A 26,797-nucleotide genomic window follows, 5' to 3' on the forward strand; every position below is an offset into this window, starting at 1 on the left:
TATACACCATGGCCAGGTGGGATTTATCCTAAGTATGCAAAGCTGGTTCATCATTCAAAACTCGGTATCTGGGGCTTCCCTGGTGGTCCAGTGGTTAAGAATCCACCTTGCCATGTGGGGGACATGGGATTGATTCCTCGTTGAGGAGCTAAGATCCCACATGCCATGGGGCAGCTAAGCCTGTGCACCCCACCTGCTGAGCCCATGTGCTCTGGCGCCTACACACCACGACAGAGATCTCCTGCTGCAGTGAGGGTCCGTGTGCCGCAGCCAAGAGCTGACACAGCCAAACACAGGAACATTAAGGAAAGGGCCTTGATGCCATCCATCATGTTAAAAAGCTTAATGTATATATGTATGGATGTGTGTATATGTGGACACATATACATATGTATACACACATACACGTGGGCTTCCTAGGTGGCTCAGTGGAAAAGAATCTGCCTTCCAGTGCAGGAGATGCAGATTCCATCGCTGGGTTGGGAAGATCCCCTGGAGGAGGAAATGGCAACCCAGTCTAATATTATTGCCTGGAGAATCCCATGGACAGAGGAGCCTGGCGGGCTACAGTCCTTGGAGTCAGAGAGTCAGACACATCTCAGCAACTGAGTGCACACATGCGCACGTGTGGACGTGCACACACACACACAGACACACACACACACGTATACGCAAAACAGTAAGATGAGAGCCAGTCCCTCCCTCAAGGATGTGTGGCGATCAGGAGACCCCACACGTGCATGGGGCCTGCAGTGCGGCCTGGAGTGGGAGCCCCAGGCTGCGGTGAGCTCTCTCGGGAGTTCCAGGCGCTGCTGCTCAGCCATCCCTGCCCTTCTGCGCCTGTGGCTCCATTCACCCTTCTCCGAGCTGGGCCCTTTTGCTCCCTCAGCTTCCCTTCCCGTAATTGCAGGCCTGAGGCGTCTGAATGGCTCAGCTCCTTTGGAGCCAGGCTGAGTAGATTAAGGGTCACCTAAACTGATGTCCCTTGTGGTCTGCCGGGGCTCGGGTTCTACCCAGGCACAGCCAGCCCTGGCCACTGACACGGGCTTTGTGTAAAGCACAGCCCCTCTGCCTCCGCGTGCTAACCCTAACCCTAACCCGTGGGCCTTCGGGCCCTGCATCTGGGGTCGTCTGCAGAGAACGGTATAGCACAGCTATTTGTGAAGGTGTTAGTCGCTCAGTCGTGTCCAACTCTTTGCGACCCCGTGGACCGTAGCCCACCAGGCTCCTCTGTCCATGGGATTGTCCAGGCAAGAATGCTGGAGTGGGCTGCCATTTCTTCCTCCAGGGGATCTTCTTGACCAGGGATTGAACCGGGGTCTCCTGCCTTGCAGATGGATTATTTATGGTCTGAGCCACCATGGAAGCCCCAGCACAACTGGGGTAATTCCAGAAGACGCAGGTTCATTTAAGGAGAGCCAATTCTAGTCAGCGAGATCAGGGGGATAGATACAATTTTTTATTTTGATGTTAATTACTCTTATACTCTTCTTCCAAAATTGCCATAGTTCTTCATAATGACAAAACTTGAAGGTCTTTCCTCTTTCTTATGTCAGGTTTGGAGTGTCCAAAAGTTAACCATTATCCAGCACTTACATTTTGATTCACGGAGAATACTTTAGGATTTGTTGTAAGTGGTCCTGGGAACTGGCACTTTTTTCTAAGCTTTGGTTGACACTGAAATTAGGAAAGATGGTTAGATGGTGAAGACCACGGTTATGCAAAAACCGTGGGCTGTAACATGATGCAAAACATGTGTCTCTAAAGTTTAAGGGGAAGTGCAAGCTGCCAGTGAGCTTCAAGAAAGTACTCCTGCTCAGTGACTGGAGGACCTGAGGCCGAGCGTAGCAAAAGGGAAGCGTCCTTGGTCTGTTCCAGACTTAAGTGAGGGCACATCCGTGTGTTCGTTTGGATCAGCACTTTCGTCACAAAGTTCATGAACCATGCAGCCGTATCTGGTGGGCAGGCTTGTTTACACACAAAATGTAATTGGTTCCATATTTCTCTCGGGCCTAAAAACAGTCCCCGTGTTTGTTTTTAATAATAAAATTATTTCCGTTTAGAAAAGGGTGTAGATTTCCATAGACCATCTGATGAGTTACCCAGATTGTTCCACTCATAACAAGATACAGGAGACACAGTCTAAGGAAAACGTTTAGAGGAGACTTTGTGTGTGTGGAAGGGGAGGGAGAATTGGTTAGCTGAAATCAAAAAGATTCCAAGTAACAGTGATTTAATTTAATACTAATTAAATTAGCATTGCACGGGAACTGTTTTTTGGAATTTTTGATAGCGCCTTCAAAAAGCAGGGCAAACTCAAGGCCATTTGGTGGGAAATGGCTCATTTGCTTTGTCTTGGTCACTTTCAAAATTGGTCTAAAATCAGTTTCTTTTTCAAGAACTAAAATGTTTCTGGTCTTTATTCCACTTTGGAGAGCTACAAACTTTTGTTGTAAAGGGCCAAATACTGAATATTTAGTATGAAACAGAGATAGTTCTAGAGAATTCTGTATACCTAAATGAAGACATGTTGTATCCCAGCTCAGTTTTATTTTGGACCCTGCAATTTGGATTTTGTATGATTTTCATGTGTCATGAAATATGATTCTTCTTTTTACTTTTTTATTTCAACCACTCAACAGTGTAAAAGACACTCTTACCTCTGAGGCAGTGCGGTTTGGCCCAAAGTTTGCAGACCCCTGTCCAGCTCCTGTACTGTCTTTGAAGTCGGTATCTAGTGTTTCGAGGGGTGTGCTCAGTTGTTCAGTCATGTCCAGCTCTTTGCGACCCGTTGGAATATAGCCGACCAGGCTCCTCTGTCTGTTGAATTTTTCAGGCAACAACACTGGAGTGGGTTGCTATTTCCTTCTACAGGGGATCTTCCTGACCCAGGAATCAAACCCGTGTCTCCTGCATTGCAGGCGGATTCTTTACTGCTGAGCCATCAAGAAGGCCATATAGTACACTTGATCTTAACCAAGAGGCTGAAAAGAGATCTTTTGGACAGAATATCCCTATACGTGACACCTTACGACATTTGTATGTGAAAGGGAGCCAGATTCTATGGGGGTGTGTGTGTGTGTGTGCACGTGTGTGTGCGTGCACGCGCGGGTGCATGCATGTTTTGGGTTCTCCTGCTCCCCTTGCCTCCACTCTCGGGAGGAAGCCAGGTCTCTTGACTTGAGAGCTTGGATTGTGCAGAACCTCGCCCCCAGCAGCACCCCTGCTATGGCAGGGAGACCAGCCTTGTGGACCCTGAAAAATCTCTGGGCATGTTCTCCACACAGAGCGCTCCGAGTGGCCCTTGAAATAGCAGGACCCAAGAATGCAGATGAAAGGAGAAACGGAAGTAGGAGGCTGCTGAGGTTTCTGGCCAGATAGCTTTGCAAGGCTAGTGAGAAGTGTGGTTATGGCCTCCTGATCCCTTTGCAGATGTGTGTATTTTAAAAAGTTTAGGTGTCTCCAGCGCTTCTTTTTGTTCTTATCCTTAGAGAAGTATCCTGTAGAGAAGAAGTGCTTCTACAGGATGTAAGCACGTGGCTTTGTTAAGTGCGATATTTGGAGAAATTAAGAAAGGTACAGAAACATCCAGCTTTCCTAAAATGATCTACATAGCGTGGAACAACGAAACCCAGATAGATAGGTGTTGTACTTATATTTGTTTAATAGGAGTTGTTCTTATTAGGATACCCTCCTCAAATCCTTAATAAATATAAAGCTTTAAATATTTGTCCCATTTTGTAATTAGTCTAGATTTAGCGGTGGTTCTTCCTGATTTGGGAGGAAGCATGCATGACTGTTGCCAGGCAACAGCTAATCGGGGTATTAGCTGCCAGCAAGCTCTTGGCAGTAACTGTAAATTCTTTTGTCTTGTTAACCAAAAAATGAGTGTTAAAGATACAGCAGTGTATGAAGTCTGTTCCGTTGTTCAAATACATACAACTTAGGTGATAAATTCCTCTGCTGATACAGCCTTGATGTGCCGCTGAAATTCATAGCATGTTCTTGTGCTTGAGTCGATGACTGCTCACAGCCCCAGAGCTCCTCGATTGGGACTGCGAGGTAATAGAGGTGTTGTTTTCTCCAGCTCTCCTTCAAAGAATCTGAGGTTTCTGTTAAAGTACAGGTTGTGAAACGCGTGTGGACTCGCAGCATGAATGTCCCTAGCGAGGCCTCTGGTTCCTGGGCAGGTACCACCACTCTGCCACCCTTGACCTCAGTCTGCGTACCCTGGGGGCCAGCGGCGAACAGCCGGCCAGTGTGAGGGGTCCCGCGGTAGCCGGGGTCCCGGGGCCCCCCGCATTTCAGCGCAGCCAGGCTCCCTGCAGAAGTTTTCTGGGACAAAACATCGGGAAATGAATTCTCCCTTCGTAAGCAAATATGGTGTGAGTCATCTTCTGGACCTTAGGATTAAGGAGGAGGAAAAAAAACTGTTTATTTGGTGGATGCCTTTTTTTTTTTTTTTTTTAAATGAAGCTGCCTGTATTCCAGACTTGACCCTAGACACTCTCTCTCTGGTCACCGGTTTCTAAAGGACACTGTGGGTTGTCTCATTAGAGATCACACACCCCAGCAGGCACTGTGCGTCCACTTTCTCACTTAACCCCGGGCTGAAGGTAGGGGAGACCCAGCAAATGGGTCCTTCGGGCCAGAAAGGGAGGCGGTGGCACGGAAGGTCAGTTTCCGTCTGTAAGTCCTGCTCTCTGTAAAGCACCGCTTTCTTGGCCGCCTCCCCGAGCCTGACCTCAAGCAGAGTGGGGAACCTCCCCTGGCAGGAAACACCTCCTCCTGACTTCGTCATGGGTCAGTTGCCCCTTCCAGCTGGGTGGTTTGGGTTTTCTCTGTCAGCCCACAGTTCTGCCGGGGTTCCAGCTCAGCGGGAAGAGCTGCCAGCACCGGAGGCTGCAGGCCCATCTGTGTCCCTGTTTCGTGGTGTGTGTGTGTGTTTTTCCCTCTCTTTCCACTACGAGCCAGAGTACTTCAGCATCGTGTAAACATGCTGGAGTATGCTAACAGCTGCCTCTCCTTTAAAGTTGAGCCCGCTCAGAACTGAAAGGGGACTGCCTTCAGGTTCTGCTGAAGTTTGCGTGTGACAGCATCAAAGCTATTTTTAGAGGAGTGATCACCGGCAAGAAGCTGGAAACGGCTGCTTTCAACTATAAACAGTGGGAAGAGAGGATCGTTTATGCACTGCTGCAGCCCTTGAGTCCATTTCTGTGGGAGACAAGGAGTGTGTAAATCTCTTCTTCAGAGTCATGCAGGCGTCTTGGGCCTGTTGTGAGCCCCAATCGCCTCTGCGGAGAAGAGTGATGTTAATCTAGCGCTTGGCTGCCTGGACTCTGACTTAAACTGGACGCACTGATAATGGTGAGTTATACAACTGCCCTTCCAGGCGTCCATTCTGCAAAGAAGGCAGTGTATGGAGGCGCAGGAGCGTCTGGTAAACTTTTTTTTCCTGTAGGTCACAAAACCCATGGGACAACAGGAAATGAGAGTTGGGTTATATCGGCGTCATGGTGCCCTGAAAAGAGCGTGGGCCACCGGCGAGCGGCTGGGCCCTCGTGGCTTCACCTTTCTGAACGAGGTGTTCTTAGCTGCAAGATGAAGATCCCGATACCTGCGCTCCAGACTGCACTGGGCGAGTCTTTTTCCGGGGGCCATTTATTGAACACCTGCTCTAAGATACAGCTGCTGAGAACTTTCGACCCACGGAAGAATCCTCGTCCTCTGCCCGGAGCTGACGGTCTGGCCCCGTAAACAAATACACTACGATCCAGTGTGCTGCCCGGGGCGAACGGCGTGGGGCAGGCATGCACGGAGGTGCAGGGAGGCGGGAGGAGCAGAATCTTCCAGAGTGCGTGAGAGTTTGCAAAGAGAACAGTAGAGGGAGGGAGTGTTTCCAGGGGGGCAGCTGAGGGAGCAAAGACGGAGGTAAGAGGTTTCGGGTGTGTCTGGGGGCACGGGAACAGCCTGGTGTGGCCAGAGCAAAAAAGAAACCACACACAGAATAAGACGAGGGGCCGTAGGAGAGGACACCGATCGCTCGGAGTTAGGACGGTCGGGAGTGTCTGTCACAGCGCACGGGAAGCCCCGGAAACGGTTTCGCGTGGACTGCTGACTGAATTCTATAAACACTGCCACCGAGTCGCTGCTAAGGAAAGTCTGGACATCTGTGGATGTGAAGGGGTGGCAGTTCAATTCGTGCACGCGTGCTAAGGATGCCGTACCTGTGAGTGTCGTCCCCGGAAGGGCGAGCCTGGGACGTGGGCCTGAAGCTACCTGCGTCTACGCGGCATTGCCTTGGAAGATGCGGAAGTGGCACGATAGGAAGGCCTTTCCAACAGGGTTTCATGCTGGGCTCTGCGAGCGAGTGGCTGCGGCGGGGCCGGGACCGTGTCTTTCAGGGGCACCTGTGAGGACAGGCGGAGCCCTGGACGTGGAGTGTGCACTGCGTGTGGTCAGCAGACACTCACCGGTGAGCGTTATGACCAGGCACCAGGAAGCAGCATCTGCCTGTAGGAGTCAAGTTCTCCCAGAAGTTTCAGGAAGCCAAGGTTTTCCTGGATACTCTTCAAGCATCAATCATGGGGTGATTCAAAGAAGCGGGACGTGTAGAACAAAAAGAAGGAACACAAAAAAACTCTCTCGCAGCCACACTGACTGTGTTGTCATCATTCAGTCACTCAGTTGTGTCTGACTCTGCGACCCCATGGACTGCAGCACGCCAGGCCTCCCTGTCCATCACCAACTCCTGGAGTTTACTCAGATTCATGTCCGTTGAGTCGGTGATGCCATCCAACTACCTCATCTTCTGTAACCCCCTTCTCCTCTCATCTTCTGTAATCCCCTTCTCCTCCCACCTTCAACCTTTCCCAGCATCAGAGTCTTTTCCAATGAGTCAGCTCTTCGAATCAGGTGGCCAAAGTATTAGAGTTTCAGCTTCAGCATCAGTCCTTCCAATGAACACCCAGGACTGATCTCCTTTAGGATGGACTGGTTGGATCTCCTTGCAGTCCAAGGGACTCTCAAGAGTCTTCTCCAACACCACAGTTCAAAAGCATCAATTCTTTGGCGCTCAGCTTTCTTCACAGTCCAACTCTCACATCCATACATGACCACTGGAAAAACCATAGCCTTGACTAGACGGACCTTTGTTGGCAAAATAATGTCTCTACTTTTTAATAAGCTGTCTAGGTTTGTCATAGCTTTCCTTCCAAGGAGCAGGTGTCCTTTAATTTCATCACTGACTGTTTACACCCAGGAAGAAGTGTTCCAGCAGTCACCATGTACCATGGAATTGTGTAAACCACAGCCCTCAACACCCCCATCTCTGTAACTGTGGCCAAGAAGTAGTGTTACTGAAAGTATGCTCTCCTTGACTTTAAGCTGTAAGGAAGTTTAGCAACATTATTTGCCTCATCGTCATTTAAGGAGAGAAATGGGTGTTTCTGTAGGTTTTCTGGAAGAATCAAATGGGTGTGAAGTTTTAGGTGTGGAAGAGTCAGTTATATAAGATCTGGTCCACCTGCAGATCAGCCTCCTTAGGTTTCCCAGTCATTTCTTCTCTGGTTTCATTGAGTGGGACTCAGGGTACACTGCAGAAGGCAATGGCACCCCACTCCAGTCCTCTTGCCTGGAAGGTCCCATGGACAGAGGAGCCTGGTGGGCTGCAGTCCATGGGGTCACTAAGAGCGGACACGAATGAGCGACTTCACTTTCACTTTTCACTTTCATGCATTGGAGAAGGCAATGGCAACCCACTCCAGTGTTCTTGCCTGGAGAATCCCAGGGACAGGGGAGCCTGGTGGGCTGCCGTCTCTGGGGTCGCGCAGAGTCGGACACGACTGAAGTGACAGCAGCAGCAGCAGGGTACACACCGGGCTTCCCAGGTGGCGCTGGTGGTAAAGGACCCGCCTGTCAATGCAGGAGACGTAAGAGGTGCAGGTTCGACCCCTGGGTTGGGAAGATCTCCTAGAGAAGGAAGTGGCAACCCACTCCAGTATCCTTGCCTGGAGAATCCCATGGACAGAGGAGCCTGGCAGGCTGCAGTCCCCGAGGTCTCACAGAATCGGACATGAGTGAGTGACTTGGCACGCACGCAGGGTACACATGGGGCGATTTGAGAATGAGAGAGTCCCAAGCAAGCCACAGCTTGGCACCAGCCTAGGGAGGTGGCCGGGGGTCAGGGGACAGGAGAAGGTGAGGGCGGCTCTGAAGGGGGTCCAGCCCTTCACGCTCCGTCGGGAGTGGGAGGGCAAAGGCAAGTTGAGATGCTGAGGCCGATCACAGGATTTGCTGCCTCGCAGATGTAAGAGATTGCTTTTTGGAAATGGAAAATTGCTTTTTGTTGCTTCAAAGCCAACTATAACTAGATAAATAAACCATAGGAGAAATAAATCACAGGAGAAATATTTTTTAAAAAATGAACTTTTCTGCTGTTATGTGCAGCTTCAGCTTTTTAGTGCCTAGATTTGGTGCTTGCAATAGAACATGTAGACAGAGATGCCCAGCTGTACAGCATCTGTTTTCCACACTCAGCGTGTATGTCTATCGTCTTGATAGGGTCTCGGGTGAGCCTGGCCCTCAAAGAGAGGAAATTAAGAGTCGGGGTAAACCAGTTTCCCCACAAACGATCATTTTCTCATCCGTGATTGGCTTTCAGCATTGTATTGGGAATCAAACTGTGTCCAAAACGTGGATTAAATGTTTATATCTCTTGATCTCCACAAGCCTGAAAGATAAATAGGTCATGGTGGCTTTCGCACTGTTACCGAGGTTTTTCTCTGAAAGCTGTTTCAGCGCTACTGGCGTTATCTGTGCTGGGCAGCGTGCGGCTGAAAACACGGCTCAGACCCAGGGCAGGAGACGGGTGTGTGGCTGGTCCTTCCCGCTTCTTGGTGGTGGGAGAGGGTGGGAGGATTGCAAGGCAGAATGGTGTTTTCACTCAAGAGGTGCTTTCCACTTAGAGGAGTGGATTTGGGGGAAAGGCCACTTACCCTTCTCTGCGACTACATGACGCTCAGGTGCCCAGCGGGTTCCACCTGTTAGGCTGGAGCCGCCTGGCACAGTCGTCAAGGCCTCCACTAAACCACTGCCAAGGGAAGGATCCAGGGCTGGGCTCGTGGTCTGGACACCCTGCTGCCCCTCCTGGCTGGGGGGAGGGCTGCCCGGGGTCCCCGTCGGCCTCTCTCGCCCAGCCGCGCGGCCTCATACAAGCCGCTCCTAGAGGCTTTGTGGTGTCTGTCTGTGGGCAGTGACTCCGTGTTGGAGGAGTTCCTTGACAAAGCCTCTGGGTTTCAACCCTCCAGAAATGCCTCTAAAAGTATGCCGGGGGCTGCTCTCTGGGCTTGGATAATAACCAGTGTTTCTGAAGCAGGGACCAGTTTCCAGCTCCGGTGCTGAGCACCCAGCAAGGTCATGACGCTCTTGGAGAGTCTGTGGCCTCCCTGGGGTTCCCAGTTCACAAGGTGGTAAAGAACCCGCCTGCCAGTGTCCCTGGTTCGGGTAGATCCTCTGGAGAAACTGCAGCCCACTCCAGTACTGTTGCCTAGGAAATCCCATGGACAGCGGAGCCTGGTGGGCTGTAGTCCATGAGGGCAAAGTGTCAGACACGACTGAGCGACTGAATAATACCCACAGGTTCCCCGGGGAGGCAGCTGGGGAACTGGCAGGACAGTTAATGTTCAAGTCTCTGTGTTGATGGCACAGCTGCCAGGCCTCAGAGGAGGGACAGATGAAGATCAAATCAGGGCAGGCCTCTTGGGAGACGCACCCAGAGTTTCTGCCCATCAGGCGGGCTGTTGTGCAGAAGGGGCTAGTCTCCGTTTTCAGTCATAGCTCAGTAGCCGAGGGACCCAAGGGCAGTAGGGTCCAGACCTCTGTGTCATGGTCTGAACAGCCCCGGATTCTTTATCTACTTGCCCGGCTATGTCCCTGCCTCTTGGAGGACAGGATGGTTTCCTCATTGCATTGTTCCCACAGCAGATGTGAAGATGGTGTTATTCAGTGAGTGGGCGAGTCTGAGAAAGATGGGCAAGCCAGCTCCTGTTTCCGGAGCCTTAGCGCAGAGGCGCGAGGTGCCTCCTGCCCTGCCAGAGCGTCTGGCAGGCCAGTAGGGGATGGTTGTGTATTTATTTTCTTATCTAGCTGCTTAGCTGGGCTTCCCTGGTGGCTCAGAAAGTAATGAATCCGCCCGCAATGCAGGAGACCCTGGTTCAATCCCTGGGTTGGGAAGATCCCGTGGAGAAGGGAATGGCAATCCACTCCAGTATTCTTGCCTGGAAAATTCCATGGACAGAAGAGCCTGGCGGGCCATAGTCCTTGGGGTCACAGAGTCGGACATGACTCAGAGACTGACACACACACACACACACACACACACACACACACACAGCTAGTACTACTTGTTTGTAATTAGAGTAAAATACACAGGTTATGAATGTACCACCTTGGTCATTCGTAAGCGTGCAGTCCAGTGGCATTGAGGTCTTCCACACTGTCTTGCAGCTGCCCCGCCCATTCTCTGCAGAACCACCTTCATCTTGGAAGACTGAGACTCTGTGCCCTTCGACGACTCCTGCCGCCTTCTCCTCGCAGCCCCTGGCGACCACCATTCTGCTTTGTCTCTCATGAATCCGACTGTTCTGAGTTAAGCAGGATCACACAGTATTTGTTTGTTTTGTGTGATAGAAAGTGAACCCGCTCCGGCGTGTCCAACTGTTCCCGACCCCATGGACCGTAGCCCGCCAGACTCCTCTGTCCATGGGATTCTCCAGGCAGGAGTACTGGAGTGGGTTGCCATTCCCTCCTCCAGGGGGTCTTCCCCACCCAGGGATCAAACCCAGGTCTCCCGAGTTGCAGGCAAGCTCTTTACCCCCTGAGCCACTGAAGGTTCACCTATGTTATAGCAGGTGTCGAAACTTTCTTTTTCTTTTAAGGCTGAATAAAATTCCATTGCATATATTTACCAAATAGCCTGTATCCATTCATCATCCATGGACGCCAGTTGCTTCCGCGCTTGTCTTTTGTGAATAGTGCGCCTGTGAACATGGGCATGTGAGCAACTGTTTGAGTTCCCGCTTTCAGCTCTTTTGAGCCTCTGCCCAGAGGTGGAGCTCCCACGTCCTGCGGAGAGTCTGTGTGTGACTGAGGACCCTCCACGCCGTTCTCCATAGCGGCCACACGGTTTCAAGGGAAGGCCCCAGTTAATTCCTTTGTGTCTTGCCTCTCCTCCTTGAGCCTTAAAACGCAGCCTTCCTTCCTTCTGCTCCAGTTATGTCCGTTGAACTTGGCTGATGACCACACTTGCGCAGTCAGTCCAGATTTGGGAGTTCCCTCTAACCTCCCCAGGGCTTCCCTGGTGGCTCAGAGCATAAAGCGTCTGCCTACAGTGCGGGAGACCCGGGTTCGATACCTGGGTCGGGAAGATCCCCTGGAGAAGGAAATGGCAACCCACTCCAGTACTCTTGCCTGGAAAATCCCATGGACTGAGAAGCTTGGTAGGCTACAGTCCATGTGGTTGCAAAGAGTCGGACATGACTGAGCGACTTCACTTCACTTCTGACCTCCCCAAACTGCCTTTAAAAAAGCTGAGCTCATCCCATTGGCCCCTGGGCAGAGAACTCTGGGGCAGACTCTGGGGAGTCCTGGGCTACTCCCGAGATTAAGCTGGAACCGAACTGGCCCTGAGGCCAGCCGACTTCACAAAGTATGCGAAGATACTTGGGCCCCCTGATGCAAAGAACTGATTCATTGGAAAAGACCCTGATGCTGGGAAAGATTGAGGGCAGGACAAGAAAGGGGCGACAGAGAATGAGATGACTGGATGGCATCATTGACTCAATGGACGTGAGTTTGAGTAAACTCCGGGAGATGGTGATGGACAGGGAGGCCTGGCGGGCTGCGGGCCATGGGGTCGCAGAGAGCTGGGCACGACCGAGCGACTGATCAACAACAAACTGGCCCGAGAGTTGTAGCTCTTGGAACAGCTGCTCAGCTTTCCTCAACTCCACCATTTTAATTGTGATTAGTAGGTTCATTTGCATCTAAAAGGAGCCGTTTTCTTATCAGCACCATTGAGTTGGGAACCAGTGTGCTCCATTTATACAGAGTGGCCCATTTTAACCAGGCCCATTAAGCAGTAAAAGTAAATGTGGGTGTTTTACAAATGCAAATATGTCATGCAAATAATGTACTTTATGCTGAATGATGCCTTGGTTTTCATATGTAAAATTAGAAACTGTGTGGCACAAAGATAATGACAGCACCTTTGCATCTGTTCCTGAGACGCATCTCGCTGGTGCCTCTCAAACTGCAGCCCAGGTTTCCAGCAGCCTTTCTTCAGTCTACTCAAACAGGCATTCCATAGTATCAAAAATGTGCATGTATTTATCTAGGTATTTATGTATTCCTAAGTAATCAAGAAATCACAGAAAAGGGGAGTCCCAGTTACCAAATGTATTACTTACAATCAAAGATGAGATTTGTAATTTTGTTTCCATTTTTAAAGATTTTTAAGTTTTTATCTGAGAGGATGGTAGCGGAAGAAGACGTGTTACTTACTATATAGGCTAGTTCATTTGTAAGAGAATTGTGTCTACCAAGAGATTTTTTTAAGAAATCTTACTGTGTGAAATGATTCTGTTTTCTACTATTTGACACCAGCCCTTGTGTGCAATGAACATGGCTAGATTCTGAGGGTCCCTACCTCCATGGGGTTCCTGGGCTTTGGAAAGGTGCACATCTATGGAAAGAGAATTCAAGGTATAAGGCATCAAGTCGGGAACCACCAGAGGATGGGTTGCCAAACTGAGTATACGGAAATCACCAAATTGAGAGTGGGGAGAGGTACCAGTGCGGGAGACCAGAAAACGACCCAGGATGTGAGTTGAACCGTCAAGGGTGGGTGGGAGTTGATCAGGCGAAGGGAACACGGGAGCAAGACCTTTCAGCCAAGGGGAGCGGACTTCGGAAACTGCGGAACTCAGGATGGGACTGGAGCCTACAGGCCGGGGCCAAAACCCAGCCAAACCCAGACTCATTGTGTAATTAGGAAAAACCAGTAATAATAAGGTCAGCCTCGCTTTGGTGCATGTGGGCAGGCACCACGCTGGGGGGCCAGGCTGCAGTCATCCAGGCCTCGGCTCTGGGCGGGGGCCCCCGTGACCCAGAGAGGAGAGCTCGGCGCGCGCCCAGCCCCGTCTTCGCTAGCACGCGGCAGGGTGATGGGGCCAGGTGGGTCTGGAGGCACTGGGTGATGTTGGATGACGGGCAGGCTAAGAAGTTGCTGGTTCTGGCAGTGGGAGGTGAGCGGAGACCAGGGGTGGCGGAGGGAGGGAAGAGTCCAGAGGAGGAGAGGGCAGTAGGGATGTTGCTTGAGCAGAGGAGGAGCAGACACGGGTAGATATAATGGGGATGAGTGAGCTTCTCCGGCTCGGCTTTGGCTCCAGAAAAGAGGGGTGACGTCTCTGCCTGATGAGGTGTGGCAAGGCAGGTTTGGGGCTTGGTGGATGGAGAGAAGCGTGAGGCCAGCCTAGTGGAGTTGCTGACCATAGGTAGTGGTTTTTGGCAGGGGGCGGTTTCATCTTCCAGAGGACACACGGGAGTGTTGATAGCGAACCGTGTGGGACTCGCGATCTCTGAAGGAGAGAGTTTCGCTTTGGGACCCAAGATGCGGCTTCAGTCACTCAGAGCTTCTTACAGTGGAAAAGGGACAGAGAAGCTTCTGACATAGACATCAGAAGGGGGCAGAGAGTGCCCTGTGGCCAGTCTTAGCAAGGGATCTATATACTTTTTCAGTCGGTTCAGTTCAGTTCAGTCCAGTCGCTCAGTCGTGTCCACCAACAATAAATCAAAAGAAAGTCTCAAGGTTGTAAGGGTCTTTCCAGACCCACTCTTACAACATACTTCTTACCATAACAGGATTAGTCAGATGGTTTCTGTTAAGGAGAAACAAGTCCTCGAGCAAGATACATTGTTGTTATATAATTATTAGCGCAGAGCTTAAGGGAAAACATAGCCTCTGGCAAGATGTGCTGTTTGTTGTGTAATCATTAGCTCCTGGCTTAAAGAAAGGTAGTCTTAGGTGAAATAGATTGTTGCCATAACAGTTCAGGGCTTAAGAAAAGAGGTCTTAGTGTCTAAGAAGGAGGAATGTAGAAAAAAAAGTCCCTTCTCTCCCCCCTCCCCCTCCTCCTTCCTCCCCCTCCCCTCTCCCCCTTCTCTTCCTCTAGGGCCTGGACTCCTTATCAACCTACCTAAGAACTAGCTCTCTTAGCGTCTGGAGGCATTTTTATTTTTAATTTTATTATTATAATTTTTAATTTTTTGGCTGCACTGCATGGCATGTGAGATCTTAGTTTCCTGACCAGGGATTGAACCTGCGTCCCCTGCAGTGAGTCTCATCCGTTCATTTATTTATTTGGCTGTGCCGGGCCTTAGCTGGGCCCCTCTGGATCATCACCGCGTCGTGTAGGCTCCTTTGTCGCGCGCGTGGACTCTCTGTGGTGCACAGACTCAGTTGCTCTGTGGCATGTGGAATCTTAGCTCCCTGAGCAGGGATTGCACCCACGTCCCCCACATTGCAGGATGAGCTCTTAACCACTGGACCACCAGGGAAGCCCCGAGACACTTTTCATTTGTTATAGCTGAGGAGAATCGGTGCTGGTATCCAGCGGGTGGAGGCAGGGAGGCTGCCGAACACCGCAGGACCCATAGGGCAGCCCCCACCACAGAGAGCATCCGGCCCCAAAGGTCAGCAGCGCTGAGGTCACGAAACCCTGGCTCAGGTCAGCATCACCTCTCAAATGCATTTGAGGAGGGCAGCCCTGAACTTCTTAGCGTATTCTGTGAAACGTTATTGATGTGTTTAACATTATACAGTAGGTCCTAGTCCAGAGCAGCCGCCTCTGTCTGACGCTCACAGGCCCTCTGCCTCTGGTGTATCCAGGGCCTTGGCTGTGGTGGGCATACAGGGATGGTTTGCAGGTGGATCCAGTTGGAGGCTGAATGAGTCTCCAAGTTTTAACATTTGGCTAAGGGCGCGACTTAGCACAAGGTGACAGAGGGATTTCATGTCTCACTAAGACCCGAGTTTTTCCCTCAGCGCGATCTTGCCACGCTCTCTGTTGTGGCTTCTGTGATCCTTGCTGGTGATGGTTTGATCACGTTGCTAATGCCTTCCCAGTGATTGTCAGGGGCTTCCCAGGTGGCAGTGGTGGGGAAAAATCCATCCGCCAATGCAGGAGATGTAAGAGACGTGGGTGCAATCTCTGGGTCCCGAAGACCCCCAGAGGAGGATTCTTGCCTGGAGAGTCCCATGTATGGAGGAGCCTGGATGGAGGAGCCTGGCGGGCTACAGCTTTCTTTAGAGAAGCTGGCATCTATGGAGCAGCCTCTCCCAGCCTATTGATTTTTAGACACCGTTCATTGCTACTTTGGGTGGAGGAACATTTGCAAATGGGATGTTCTCAAAGCATGCTTAAGGGGAAGAGGAAGGTGAAGGTGTGGTTAGTTCTTCCGTCATAAAAACGAAGATGAGAGCCAGCCTGGGAGAGTCCCCAGGATGTAGGAGGAAGCAGGGTGCCGGGCACGTCACCGCGCTTCTCTGAACTGCAGTACCTTTGTAATCGAGATGACCGCTGTGATTGCTGCAGTGCTCGGAGCATCCTCTGTACGTGTGTCGTCTGTTTCATTCTCTAACGCTGCACTGTTACTGTCCCCAGTTTATAGGCGTGGAGTTGAGATGCGGACAGATGCAAAGACTTTCTGCCTTGTGTTTTCAGCAGTCAGGTTCCTGGAGTCCAGATCTTGTGCCGCTGCCAGCAGACCTCGGCTGGAACCGGGTGGCTGCTGAGACCCCTTTGCATGCCAGCACGCTCTGCTTTATCTGCAAGGTTGCAGAAGTGTCAAGAGCCCCTCTGCGAGTTCTGAACTTCCAACAGGGCTCCTTAGTGATGCCTCTCAAATTATGATGGGTGTTTTCCGAAACCTAAGACCATCTCACCCAAGTCTCCCTGCTTCCTGCATTCCAAACTCCAGGACTGGCATCCTTCCGCCAACAGATCTGAGTTAGCATGTGCTGCAGGTCATGCTTGTTTTCCTGTGACATCCTGTGATCACTTCATACTTAGAATTAACAGTAGAATTCCAAGGTGTTGTTTTTTTTTTTTTTTCAGGAATTCTCCCTTCTTTACAGCTTGCCTTGACTCTTTTGTTCCCAGGGAGACACGGTCTGGTGACAGACATCAGGCCTCCAGCAGAATTGCCTTCATGCTTCTCGGTGCTGAGAATTTGGCCAAGACCGGCTCTGCTGCCTGAAGCCTGGCAGGCCAGCTCCAGCCTCTGGAGGGCCGGGTTGGGACAGGCCGGTGTCACCACCTCCCTTTCCCCTGCCTGGTCGGTCTGGGCTTTCTGCTTTTCCGTGTGCTCTGGGCCGGTCTGGCAGAGATGTTAACTTCAGGGACCTTCAGAGAGACCGCGTGTAAGGTCATCTCTCACTGCCCAGAGCTCTTCTTCGGGAGTGCTTCTTGTATTCATCCTTTCCCTCTCTGTGTCTCTCTCTCTCACTTTATGTTAAAACTTTTTGTTATGGTGTAAAATAAACATACCATCACACGTACCATCCTAACCATTCAAATGGACTGTTCAGTAGTGTTACGTACGTTCACAGCAGTGGGGAACCAACCTACAGAACTCTTCTCACCTCACGAAAATGAAACTCTGCACCCAGTAACCCAGTCGCTATTCCTGCTCCCTGCCCCCTCTGCCTCCCCAGCCTCCCCCAGCCTCCAGGAACTCCCGTTCTGTCTTGTCTGTGAGCTCCACTGCTGCGATCACATACGGTCTTTGTCCTTGGTGACTGGCGTGTCTCACTCAGCACGATGTGCTCCGGGTTCATCATGTTGTGTCCTGTTTTCTAGATCTACCAGCTCTCATTCTGCAGCCGGGTTCTTAGGGAAAAACAAAGACTTTATAAAAACTTGTTCTTGTTGTTCAGTTGTTCGGTCGTGCCTGACTCTGTGACGCCGTGGACTGAGCACACTGGGCTTCCCTATCCTTCACTAATTCCGGGAGTTTGCTCAGACTCATGTTTGTTGAGTTGATGTTGCCATCCAACCATCTCATCCTCTGTTGCCCTCTTCTCCTCCTGCCCTTAGACTGTACTTAGAATACACAGTGTTTTCCTGAATTTTCTTAGGCTCACAGAACGTCCAGGCTGGCGAATATGGGTATGGTTCTTGCCAGAACCTCCCAGGGTCTTACTATTCAGCCAGTCCTGCCCGTGATGAAAGCCCATGGGTGTCACATGACCGATGACGCCATCATACCAAGGGCCACCTTGGGGCCGGGCAGCCTTCTGACTTCAGTGTCCCTCTGGGAGTTGCCAGAACCTAGCAGCGAGCATGAGCCCTGGGGCAGTGCTTCTCCGGCAGATTCTGGCTGTGCTGCCTGGACCGTAGGGCGTGTCCCTTGGGACTTGCTGGCTCAGCCCTGGTCTTCATGGTCAGCTGGGCCCGTGTTCTCAGATGTCAGTTCACAGGCTGCCTTTTCTGGCAAGCCGGGCCCTCTTAACCCATCGTTCGACTTCCTTTGCCACATGTGGGTTTGGCTCTTCATGGCTGAAGGTCGTGGGATTGTGTTAGAGTGCCACTGAAATAGGACGTTTGTGGTGCCAGCGTTGGGTCATTTCTTCTGGTCTGAGCCCACAGGTCTGTCTGTCATGTATGGAGAGCTGATTGCTTTTTCTACCCTGGGGTTTTTGCTCGGAGAGAGTCCTAGGGAAACACCATCTACAGCCTTCTTGCATGGAGGAGAACAGCTCAGGGCTGAGCGCCAGAAGCCTGCAAGAGAAGCCGGAAGATGAGAAACGAAGTCGAGGCTGTTGCCGGTGTCTCTGTGGCGCATTGGGGCTGACCTGCCCTGCTCACTCCCAGGTGGGAGGATCCCACTGGATGCGTCGATGACCGCTGTAATTTGGGAATGTGAGCACCACTGCAGGGGGATGTTCAGTTCAGTTCAGTCGCTCAGTCGTGTCTGACTCTTTGCCACCCCATGAATCGCAGCACGCCAGGCCTCCCTGTCCATCATCAACTCCCAGAGTTCACTCAGACTCACGTCCATCGAGTCAGTGATGCCATCCAGCCATCTCATCCTCTGTCATCCCCTTCTCCTCCTGCCCTCAAGCCCTCCCAGCATCAGAGTCTTTTCCAATGAGTCAACTCTTCGCATGAGGTGGCCAAAGTACTGGAGTTTCAGCTTTAGCATCATTCCTTCCAAAGAACACTCAGGGCTGATCTCCTTCAGAATGGACTGGTTGGATCTCCTTGCAGTTCAAGGGATTCTCAAGAGTCTTCTCCACCACCACAGTTCAAAAGCATTAATTCTTCGGCGCTCAGCCTTCTTCATAGTCCAACTTTCACATCCATACATGACCACAGGAAAAACCATAGCCTTGACTAGACGGACCTTTGTTGGCAAAGTAATGTCTCTGCTTTTGAATATGCTATCTAGGTTGGTCATAACTTTCCTTCCAAGGAGTAAGCGTCTTTTAATTTCATGGCTGCAGTCACCATCTGCAGTGATTTTGGAGCCCCCAAAAATAAAGTCTGACACTGTTTCCACTGTTTGCCCATCTATTTCCCATGAAGTGGTGGGACCGGATGCCATGATCTTCATTTTCTGAATGTTGAGCTTTAAGCCAACTTTTTCTCTCTCCTCTTTCACTTTCATCAAGAGGCTCTTTAGTTCCTCTTCACTTTCTGCCATAAGGGTGGTGTCATCTGCATATCTGAGGTTATTGATATTTCTCCCGGCAATCTTGATTCCAGCTTGTGCTTCTTCCAGCCCAGCGTTTCTCATGATGTACTCTGCATATAAGTTAAATAAGCAGAGTGACAATATACAGCCTTGACGTACTCCTTTTCCTATTTGGAACCAGTCTGTTGTTCCATGTCCAGTTCTAACTGCTGCTTCCTGACCTGATAACAGATTTCTCAAGAGGCAGGTCAGGTGGTCTGGTATTCCCATCTCTTTCAGAATTTTCGACAGTTTATTGTGATCCACGCAGTCAAAGGCTTTGGCATAGTCAATAAAGCAGAAATAGATGTTTTTCTGGAACTCTCTTGCTTTTTCCATGATCCAGCACATGTTGGCAATTTGATCTCTGGTTCCTCTGTCTTTTCTAAAACCAGCTTGAACATCAGGAAATTCACGGTTCACGTATTGCTGAAGCCTGGCTTGGAGAATTTTGAGCATTACTTTACTAACGTGTGAGATGAGTGCAATTGTGTGGTAGATGGAGCATTCTTTGGCATTGCCTTTCTTTGGGATTGGAATGAAAACTGACCTTTCCCAGTCCTGTGGCCACTGCTGAGTTTTCCAAATTTGCTGGCATATTGAGTGTAGCACTTTCATAGCATCATCTTTCAGGAGTTGAAATAGCTCAACTGGAATTCCATCACCTCCACTAGCTTTGTCTGTAGTGATGCTCTCTAAGGCCCACTTGACTTCACATTCCAGGATGTCTGGCTCTATGTCAGTGATCACACCATCATGATTATCTGGGTCATGAAGATCTTTTTGGTACAGTTCTTCTGTGTATTTGAGGACCCACTTAAGGAGCTCCTGTGGCCCCTGCCCAGGGCGGTGACCGCTGGTAACACAGATGACTGGCACTTAGGTCACTGAGTAAGGAGAGTCCTCCATCTACCTCCGCAAACACCGCCCCACTCCCCACCCCTTGATTTGCCATGTGAGTGAGTGGTTTCCGGGGTGGCTTGAGTTGTTGGTGAGTCACAGTGTTGTGTCTGACTCTTTGTGACCGTGGACGGCATCGGGCCAGGCTCCCCTGTCCTTCACTGTCGCCCAGAGTTTGCTCAGACTCACGGCAGGCTGCAGTCCACGGGCCCGCACCGAAGGCCTGTGCCATCACAGACTCAGTGGACAGAGGCGTGTGTGAGTCGCTGGGTTACTCCCAGCACTGCGAGACCCCCCTGTAGTCCATGGCAGTGCCGGATGGAACTGAGTGACTCACACACACACACACTGACACACACACACACACTGACACACACACACACTGACACACACACACACCGACACACACACACACACCCCGACACACACACACACACCGACACACACACACTGACACACACACACACTGACACACACACACACACACACACCCCCCGACACACACACACACACCGACACAAACACACACACCGACACACACACGTCCACTGAGTCTGTAACACCATCTGATATCTCTTCCTCTGCCTTCTCCTTTTGCCTTCAGTCTTCCCCTGCCTCAGGGGCTTTTCCAATGAATAGGCTTTTCTCCATAGGTGACTAGCTTGCTTATTGGAGCTTATTGGAGCTTCAGCTTCAGAGTCACTCCTTCCAATGAATATTTAAGGCCGATCTCCTTTGGAATGGACTGGTTGGATCTCCTTGCTGTCCTAGGGACTCTCAAGAGTCTTCTCCAACACAGTTAGAAGATGTCATTTGGGAGCAGCCATCCCAAAGAAGAGTATGAGATATAAGGCCAGTAAGCCCAAAAGCTTCGCAGTGAGCACAGCAGAGAACGGGTCACCTGAGGGACAGAGACCACAGGTGAATGTGCGTCTCGGCAGGGGCCACGTCAGGGCGGGCAGGGGGCGGCCCGGCTCCCTGTGCGTCAGCACGGCAGTCCCCGCCGTGGCCGGGGTGTAGCTGCGTTAGCGGGACGCTGTAGACGTCTCTGAGTGGATTTCCATCCTACAGAGAACGTTCCGCATCTACAGCACTGGGTTTACCCAGCGTCCTCTCTTCCCCACGTTCACTCCACCCCTGCTGTCCACTCCGTTTTCAGCCAAATCAGGGTCAGGATGAAGAGGAGACTTGGAGGGAAGCAAGCCGAATATTGAGGCTTCTGCAATAGTAGCCTGTTCTTGAATTCTCCAGAAGCAGCAGCTCCTCTGTAACGAGGTCCTCTGTTTTTAATTCCCTTTAGACATCAGGTGATGCAGTGTTGGCAACAGCCAGGTGGCTGTTTCCTGCTTTCTTATAAAAATAAGGTGGGAAAGCCTCAGGAGCCGGCTGGGGTTGTGAAATGATACTCTTAAGCATTTTCATGCACTTCACTCTTCATGGGACTTTGAACAGCCTCAGATTGGAAGCGGACGGGAGTCCGAGAGAAGAGCGCTTTGCTGGCTGCTGGCACCCAGCAGCTCTGAGACCCGGGCAGGTCCTCTGTTGTGCGCGGCTCCGGGCACGCGGGGGGCCACCGCTGCCAGCGCCACCGCGGGGACGCAGCAGCCTCGCTTGCCCTGGGCGGGGTGGACCCGAGCCAGAGTCAAACAGAAGCTCCATCATTTACGTCAGGGCTCACGCCGTGCGTCTTGCGACGCGTCTGACGTTATTCTGACGCGTTTGTGTGCGGCAGCACTGTCCCTCTCCCTTCTCTGCTCCTCACAAGTCCCCATACCTGCTGTGCCGTTTGCATCCCCGGGAGTGAAGCCTTGGTCAGCAGGGTGTGTCCCTGACATCTCTCCTCCTTGTTAACAAGTTGCATTATTGGAGACCCTGATTGACTCTAGAAGCATTCACTGTCGAGTCCTTCAGACTTTTGTTCTGTGTGTGTGTGTGTGTGTGTGTGTGTGTGTGTGTGTTCATGTTCGCCAAACTTCAGACGTGTATTCAGACCCGCTTTTTTATTTTTTTTTAATGTTGAAGGTGATTGATAATGCCTTAACCAGGATCGTTTGCCACATTCTATTTTGGAGAAAGTAATTTATGCCACCTCTGGGGCTGGCTGTAGTAACAGTTTTGACTAAGTGCTCACTAACATTAATCTCAACCAATTCTTGATTTAGAATCACCTCCCTTCCACTCCAAGGATATTTTCCTAAGACTGGCTAGGTTATAAAGTTTTTCACTGGGTGTCTTAAAACAGTGAAAATGCTGGTCTATAAATGTAATAAAGTGTCTTTGTGATGCATTGATCTTTCCACTTTTCTTGCCTCTCCTGTTACAGAACTGTGAGTGGTAACATAGCTGCAAAATGTTTTATAGGATAGGGAGTGCAACATTGTAAGCCAAGAAATTGAAAACGGGAGGGGAGAGGGAGGCGCTCAAGGTCAGATCTGTGTGTTAAGGGTGGTAGCAGAAACGCCAGAAGGGAAACATGCCTTTGCACTGGGCCATTGGCACCGGAAGTGGTGGAAAACCTGCTGCCCTCAGAAGACATGGATGGGAGTTCTTGACCTCATGAAGTCATAAAGTGAGGAGCAGTTTAGCGAAAGTTGTGAGCTTTGGCGTTGAACTGAGGTTGCCCTTCTGTTTGCTTGCAAATGGTTTCCGTGCCCGAGAGAAAGAGGAGGGTTGAGACGGTGATCAGAATACCCACACAGACGGGTTCTGCGCTTTGGAAGATGAAGCCCACTCATCATTCAAGGAGCCTAACGCTCTCCAAAGCTGCGTTTTTGGAGGGCGTGGATACTGCGTAGCTGGGACGGTGTTTTGAAGCCACCTGGACGTGTTTGTAGGCCGTCCCCCGAGCGAGTGTGGACGGCTCTTGCTCACGCTGGTTTCTCTTCCGTTTCAGCACATCAGGTCCACCCCTCTGGCCAGGCAGCACCTTCTTCAAGAGGAACGGAGCCCTCCTGCAAGGTAGGTCTCTGCACGCCCCCGCCCCCGCGCCCCCACCCTCCTCGCAGAGGGGGACTCCTGCCCCCTGCCTGGGTGACTCCTGTGGGGTGGCCCTGTGTCTCCACGTCTCTTTCTTCTGTCCTCCCCTTGTCTCCTGGTTGCTGTGACTCGTTGGTCTGAGATGAGACGGTTTCTTTGGTCTGTCGTCACTGGTCAGATTCGAGAAGCGCTTGGCTTGCTTTGGTGAAATTGGAATTACGCATAATGATGTCATGGTGAGAGATGGGTTGAGAAAACCGCAGTCAAACCCCGTTACGGATTGCCCGTGCTTGGGCTCCGAGGAATGCTGTGGGTGTTTGGGCGCTCGGGCCTCGTGGAGATGCACTTCTTGCTTGCTGTCCGACATCCACGGGTGCCCAGAGGGTGACTGTGGTGGGTTCGGAGGTTCAGAGGTCACACCCGTACCTCGTGTCCCTGCAGGCGTCAGTTGCGGGGGGCCCAGAGGGGCGTTCTCCCTGCTGTCCATTCCGTCCTCAGCTGCCTGACAACTTCCTATCCCGTGCGCTCAAGGAATTCAAACTGCCTTTCATCTCTAATTTTGCTGTCAAGCATCTTTAGAAATGGCCACAGTCAAAGAAGACTATGTGGCTAAAGATAGCAAGATGCCTGCTGTCTACTTTGAGAAAGTGTTTGGGGAGATGACCGTTCAGAATGCCTGCCCTGCAGACCGGCTGGAGTCGGCTGCCCCTGAGGGTCTTGACTTGGCCTTGCCGCTAGCCTCTCTTGACTGGCTGGGCCTCACAGGGGCACCACTGACCCGAAGCAAGTGGGTTGCTGGTGCCAAGAGCTTCGGACCTGTCCTGGGCTCTAGGTTGAGGAGTTTCAGTGAACCTTGGTTGGTTGAGAGCTGCTAAGCCTCTTTTTCTTAAAAGTACATGCCCAGGGTCAGCCATGTGGGGGAGAGCAGACTGAAATGCAGCTAAGGAAAGAGGTATTTAACTTCAGGTTTCCAGAGTGGCTCAGGCAGCTGTGAGAGATGCCGTCACCTTTGTGAAGTTGTTCTCAAGGCCATACAATTGCATGCTTTTTTAATATAGCCTGCGAAACTGGGGACTTAAGACTTCTTTGTGTCTTTGCTTGATCCCAGTGAAATTTAGGCAGGCAGGTCTGGTTAATTCTGATTTTAATAACCGTTATAGATATCCTATTTAAGAAAAAAATTGGAAAATGCCTTCACTCTCAAATATTGACATAATTTAAAAAATATATACTCAACGCTGCCTTCAGAAAGTGTAAATGATGAGCCTTTGGGTTTTCTCAAGTGGATTTCAAAGTTGTATGCATCTTTATTTTTCCTCTAGACCTGTAGCAATGATATGAATGTCATTCATGGTTGGATTGTTTTCACAAAAGTGATTTTATTTACTGAGAGCATTTTCCTACAGGGTTTTTATTCATTAAGTTCCACATTAGGGAAGATTTTCTCTAAGCATGTTAGTGTTTGGTTATTTCTACGCGGCACATGCATGAGGGAAAAATTGATATGGTTTCTGAAGTTGAGCGATTTCATTGTGAGATTCTGTCTCATTGGGTGGTAGACATCGTTTCTGTTCTTTAGAGGGTTAAACATTCCTAATTACTCTTAGGCATTGAGAATTGAATTATTACAGATTTCAGATGCTTGTTGAATCCACATCCAATTCAGTACATCCTATTAATTTTTTTGTACATGTGGAAATCAGGATCGTGGTGAGAATTTGGGAGTGGGTGGAGATTTATTAATGGTGTTTCCTGTTTCTTCACTTGCTGTATCTGTATAAAGAGTTTGCGAGACACTTACATCATGGTAAGATTTTTAAAACTATGTGTATTCTTCTAAATTAATACCTTTTTATTTTATTAAGGTATTTATTAAGGATTTACAATGTTGTATTAGTTTCTGGTTGTACAACAAATCGATTTGGTTCTGAATCTATATATACACATTTTTCATATTCTTTTCCATTGTGGTTGCTCACAGGATATTGAGTGGAGTCCCTTGCTCTACAGTAGGACCTGGCTGTTGATCCATCCTGATGTCACAGTTCGCACCTGCCCGTCCCAGACTCCAGGTCCCTCCCTCCCCAGCCTCTCCCCTCCCTCTTGACCACCATAAGTCTGCCTGCTAGGTCTGTGAGCCTGCTCCTGTTCTGTAGATATTCGTTGTATGTCGGGGTTTCTTTGGTGGACAGTGCTCATTAAGAAGTTGCTGATGTTCACGAACAAAAGTTTCACAGTAAAGACAGGGGCAGAGAAAGAAGGGAGCTGCCCAGTCATGCCAGCGGAAGGTTTAGCTTAGGATCAAGTAGAAGAAAGCGTAGCCGATTTATGCTGCTTTCTCGTCTTTGTACTTGATATTTTCCGTATATGTCCACTTTCTTCTTTTAATGTCTGTGGGAAGCAGGAAGATGTTTTCCTGGATAATCAGGCTGGGAGAGAACTCTGTTACTAGGATCAGTCACAGGCATAGGGACAGCAGGCCAAGAAGATGCCTTAAAGAGCTGAGTTCTAGGAGCAGAGTAGAAGGTGAAGCTTGGTCACACACGGACCCAGTGGCCGGCCAGCAAAGCCCAGCTGTGACCGTCGGCCCTGATGACAGGCAGAACCAGCGGAACCAGGCTGCCCCGGGCCGGGAGGACCTGCTCTGTGGCCTGGCCCTAGGGGCTGAGACTGGAGGAATCTAGAAGCTGCAGAAGGAGCAGATAGGCCAGTTACTTCAAGGGCTGAGCCTTGGTTTTGTCAGGAGGGAGGGCACATGGGGCCGCCACTTCCTGGGAGAGCTGACACTTGCTCAAGGCCTTGGAGAAAGGGTTAGAGGGGGGTGGTGCCCAGAGTGGTGCAGCGCCCGGAGGGGGAACCACCGGAGCCCGCGGGCACGAGAGGACAGGCTGAGAGCGCTGCGGGGCTCCCAGCGTGGAAACAGGGCCTTGTGGGCACTTTGCAGTCATGCCTCAGGCACTCCAGGGTGTGTCTTAGGAGAAAAGCTTCCAAAGAGGAAGTAATGGAAGGACAAGCCTGAGCCCAGTGGAACCCAGTAGCCTAGTGGTCGCAGTGGGAGCTGGTGTGCATTGTCTGGTGGCCACTTGGTTTCTGAGCTGTTGAGCAGGGACGCAGCACAGTTATTTTTTTCCAGCGTAAAACTGATTGCAGGAATCAACTGGAAGCGCTGGAGGTGCTGCCAGTGCGGCCTCTGGGATCTGGTTCTTGCAGGGTCACTGGCAAGAGGGCCTGCTGATTCATCTCACGGTTTTGAGGATAATGGGCTAAGATTTGGTTTGGATTACACCAGGCACGGGTACTTAACATAATTGGTCATTTCATCAATTCACAGTATTTATTTTAAATGCCATTTAGGCTGCAAGAGACAATTTTAGGACATTCACAGTCTCGGCGGGTAGAGAGCACTTCAGATCTTGTACAATAGACACCTAGCTGAGCGCCAGAAGGGACCAGCCCTTTGTTTAAAGGGGACCCAGGATGGAGCCCAACAGATGAGCATGGCTCGTTCCGAGCCCTCAGGAGTGGCCAGCTGACAGGTGTCCCCGGCTGTCCCCTCTGCCTGTCTCTGCGTGTCTCTGTGATGATCTCTGGGTGTGAAATACGTTTTTTAAACTATCTTTAAAAAAAGCCTTTTGGTTGGAGTATGATTGATTTACAGTGTTGTGTTAGTTTCAGGCATACAGCAAGGCTTCAGTTATACATACACATATGTCTGACTCTCTGTGACCCCATGGACTGTGGCCCACCAGGCTCCTCTGTCCATGGGATTCTCCAGGCAGGAAGAGTGGAGTGGGTTGCCATGCCCTCCTTCAGGCGATCTTCCTTATCCAGGGATCAAACTGAGTCTCCAGTGCCTCCTGCATTGGCAGGCAGGTTCTTTACCTCTAGCGCCATCTGGGAAGCCCAGATATACATATATCTATTCCTTTTTAGACTCTCTTCCCCTATAACTTATTACAGAGTATGGAATAGGGTGTCCTTGTGAAATACGTTTTAAAATTTCTTCAGTTCAGTTCAGTGGCTCAGTCGTGTCTGACTCTTTGCGACCCCATGGACTGCAGCACACCAGGCCTCCCTGTCCATCACCAACTCCCAGAGTTTACTCAAACTCATCTCCACTGAGTCA

At 50.6% G+C, this 26,797-nt stretch overlaps 1 protein-coding gene across 1 annotated transcript in view; it reads left to right on the forward strand.

The window, feature by feature from the left end:
- The window catches only part of FOXN3 (forkhead box N3), a 256,783-nt gene that overhangs the window by 108,281 nt on the left and 121,705 nt on the right, over positions 1-26,797 (forward strand). The window contains 1 exon segment of the mRNA XM_070378381.1: positions 22,589-22,653. Within this exon segment, the coding sequence (XP_070234482.1) occupies positions 22,589-22,653 (65 nt within the window).

The sequence above is a fragment of the Bos mutus genome, chromosome 10, assembly GCF_027580195.1.
Source record: "Bos mutus isolate GX-2022 chromosome 10, NWIPB_WYAK_1.1, whole genome shotgun sequence".
Classification (NCBI taxonomy): Eukaryota; Metazoa; Chordata; class Mammalia; order Artiodactyla; family Bovidae; genus Bos; species Bos mutus.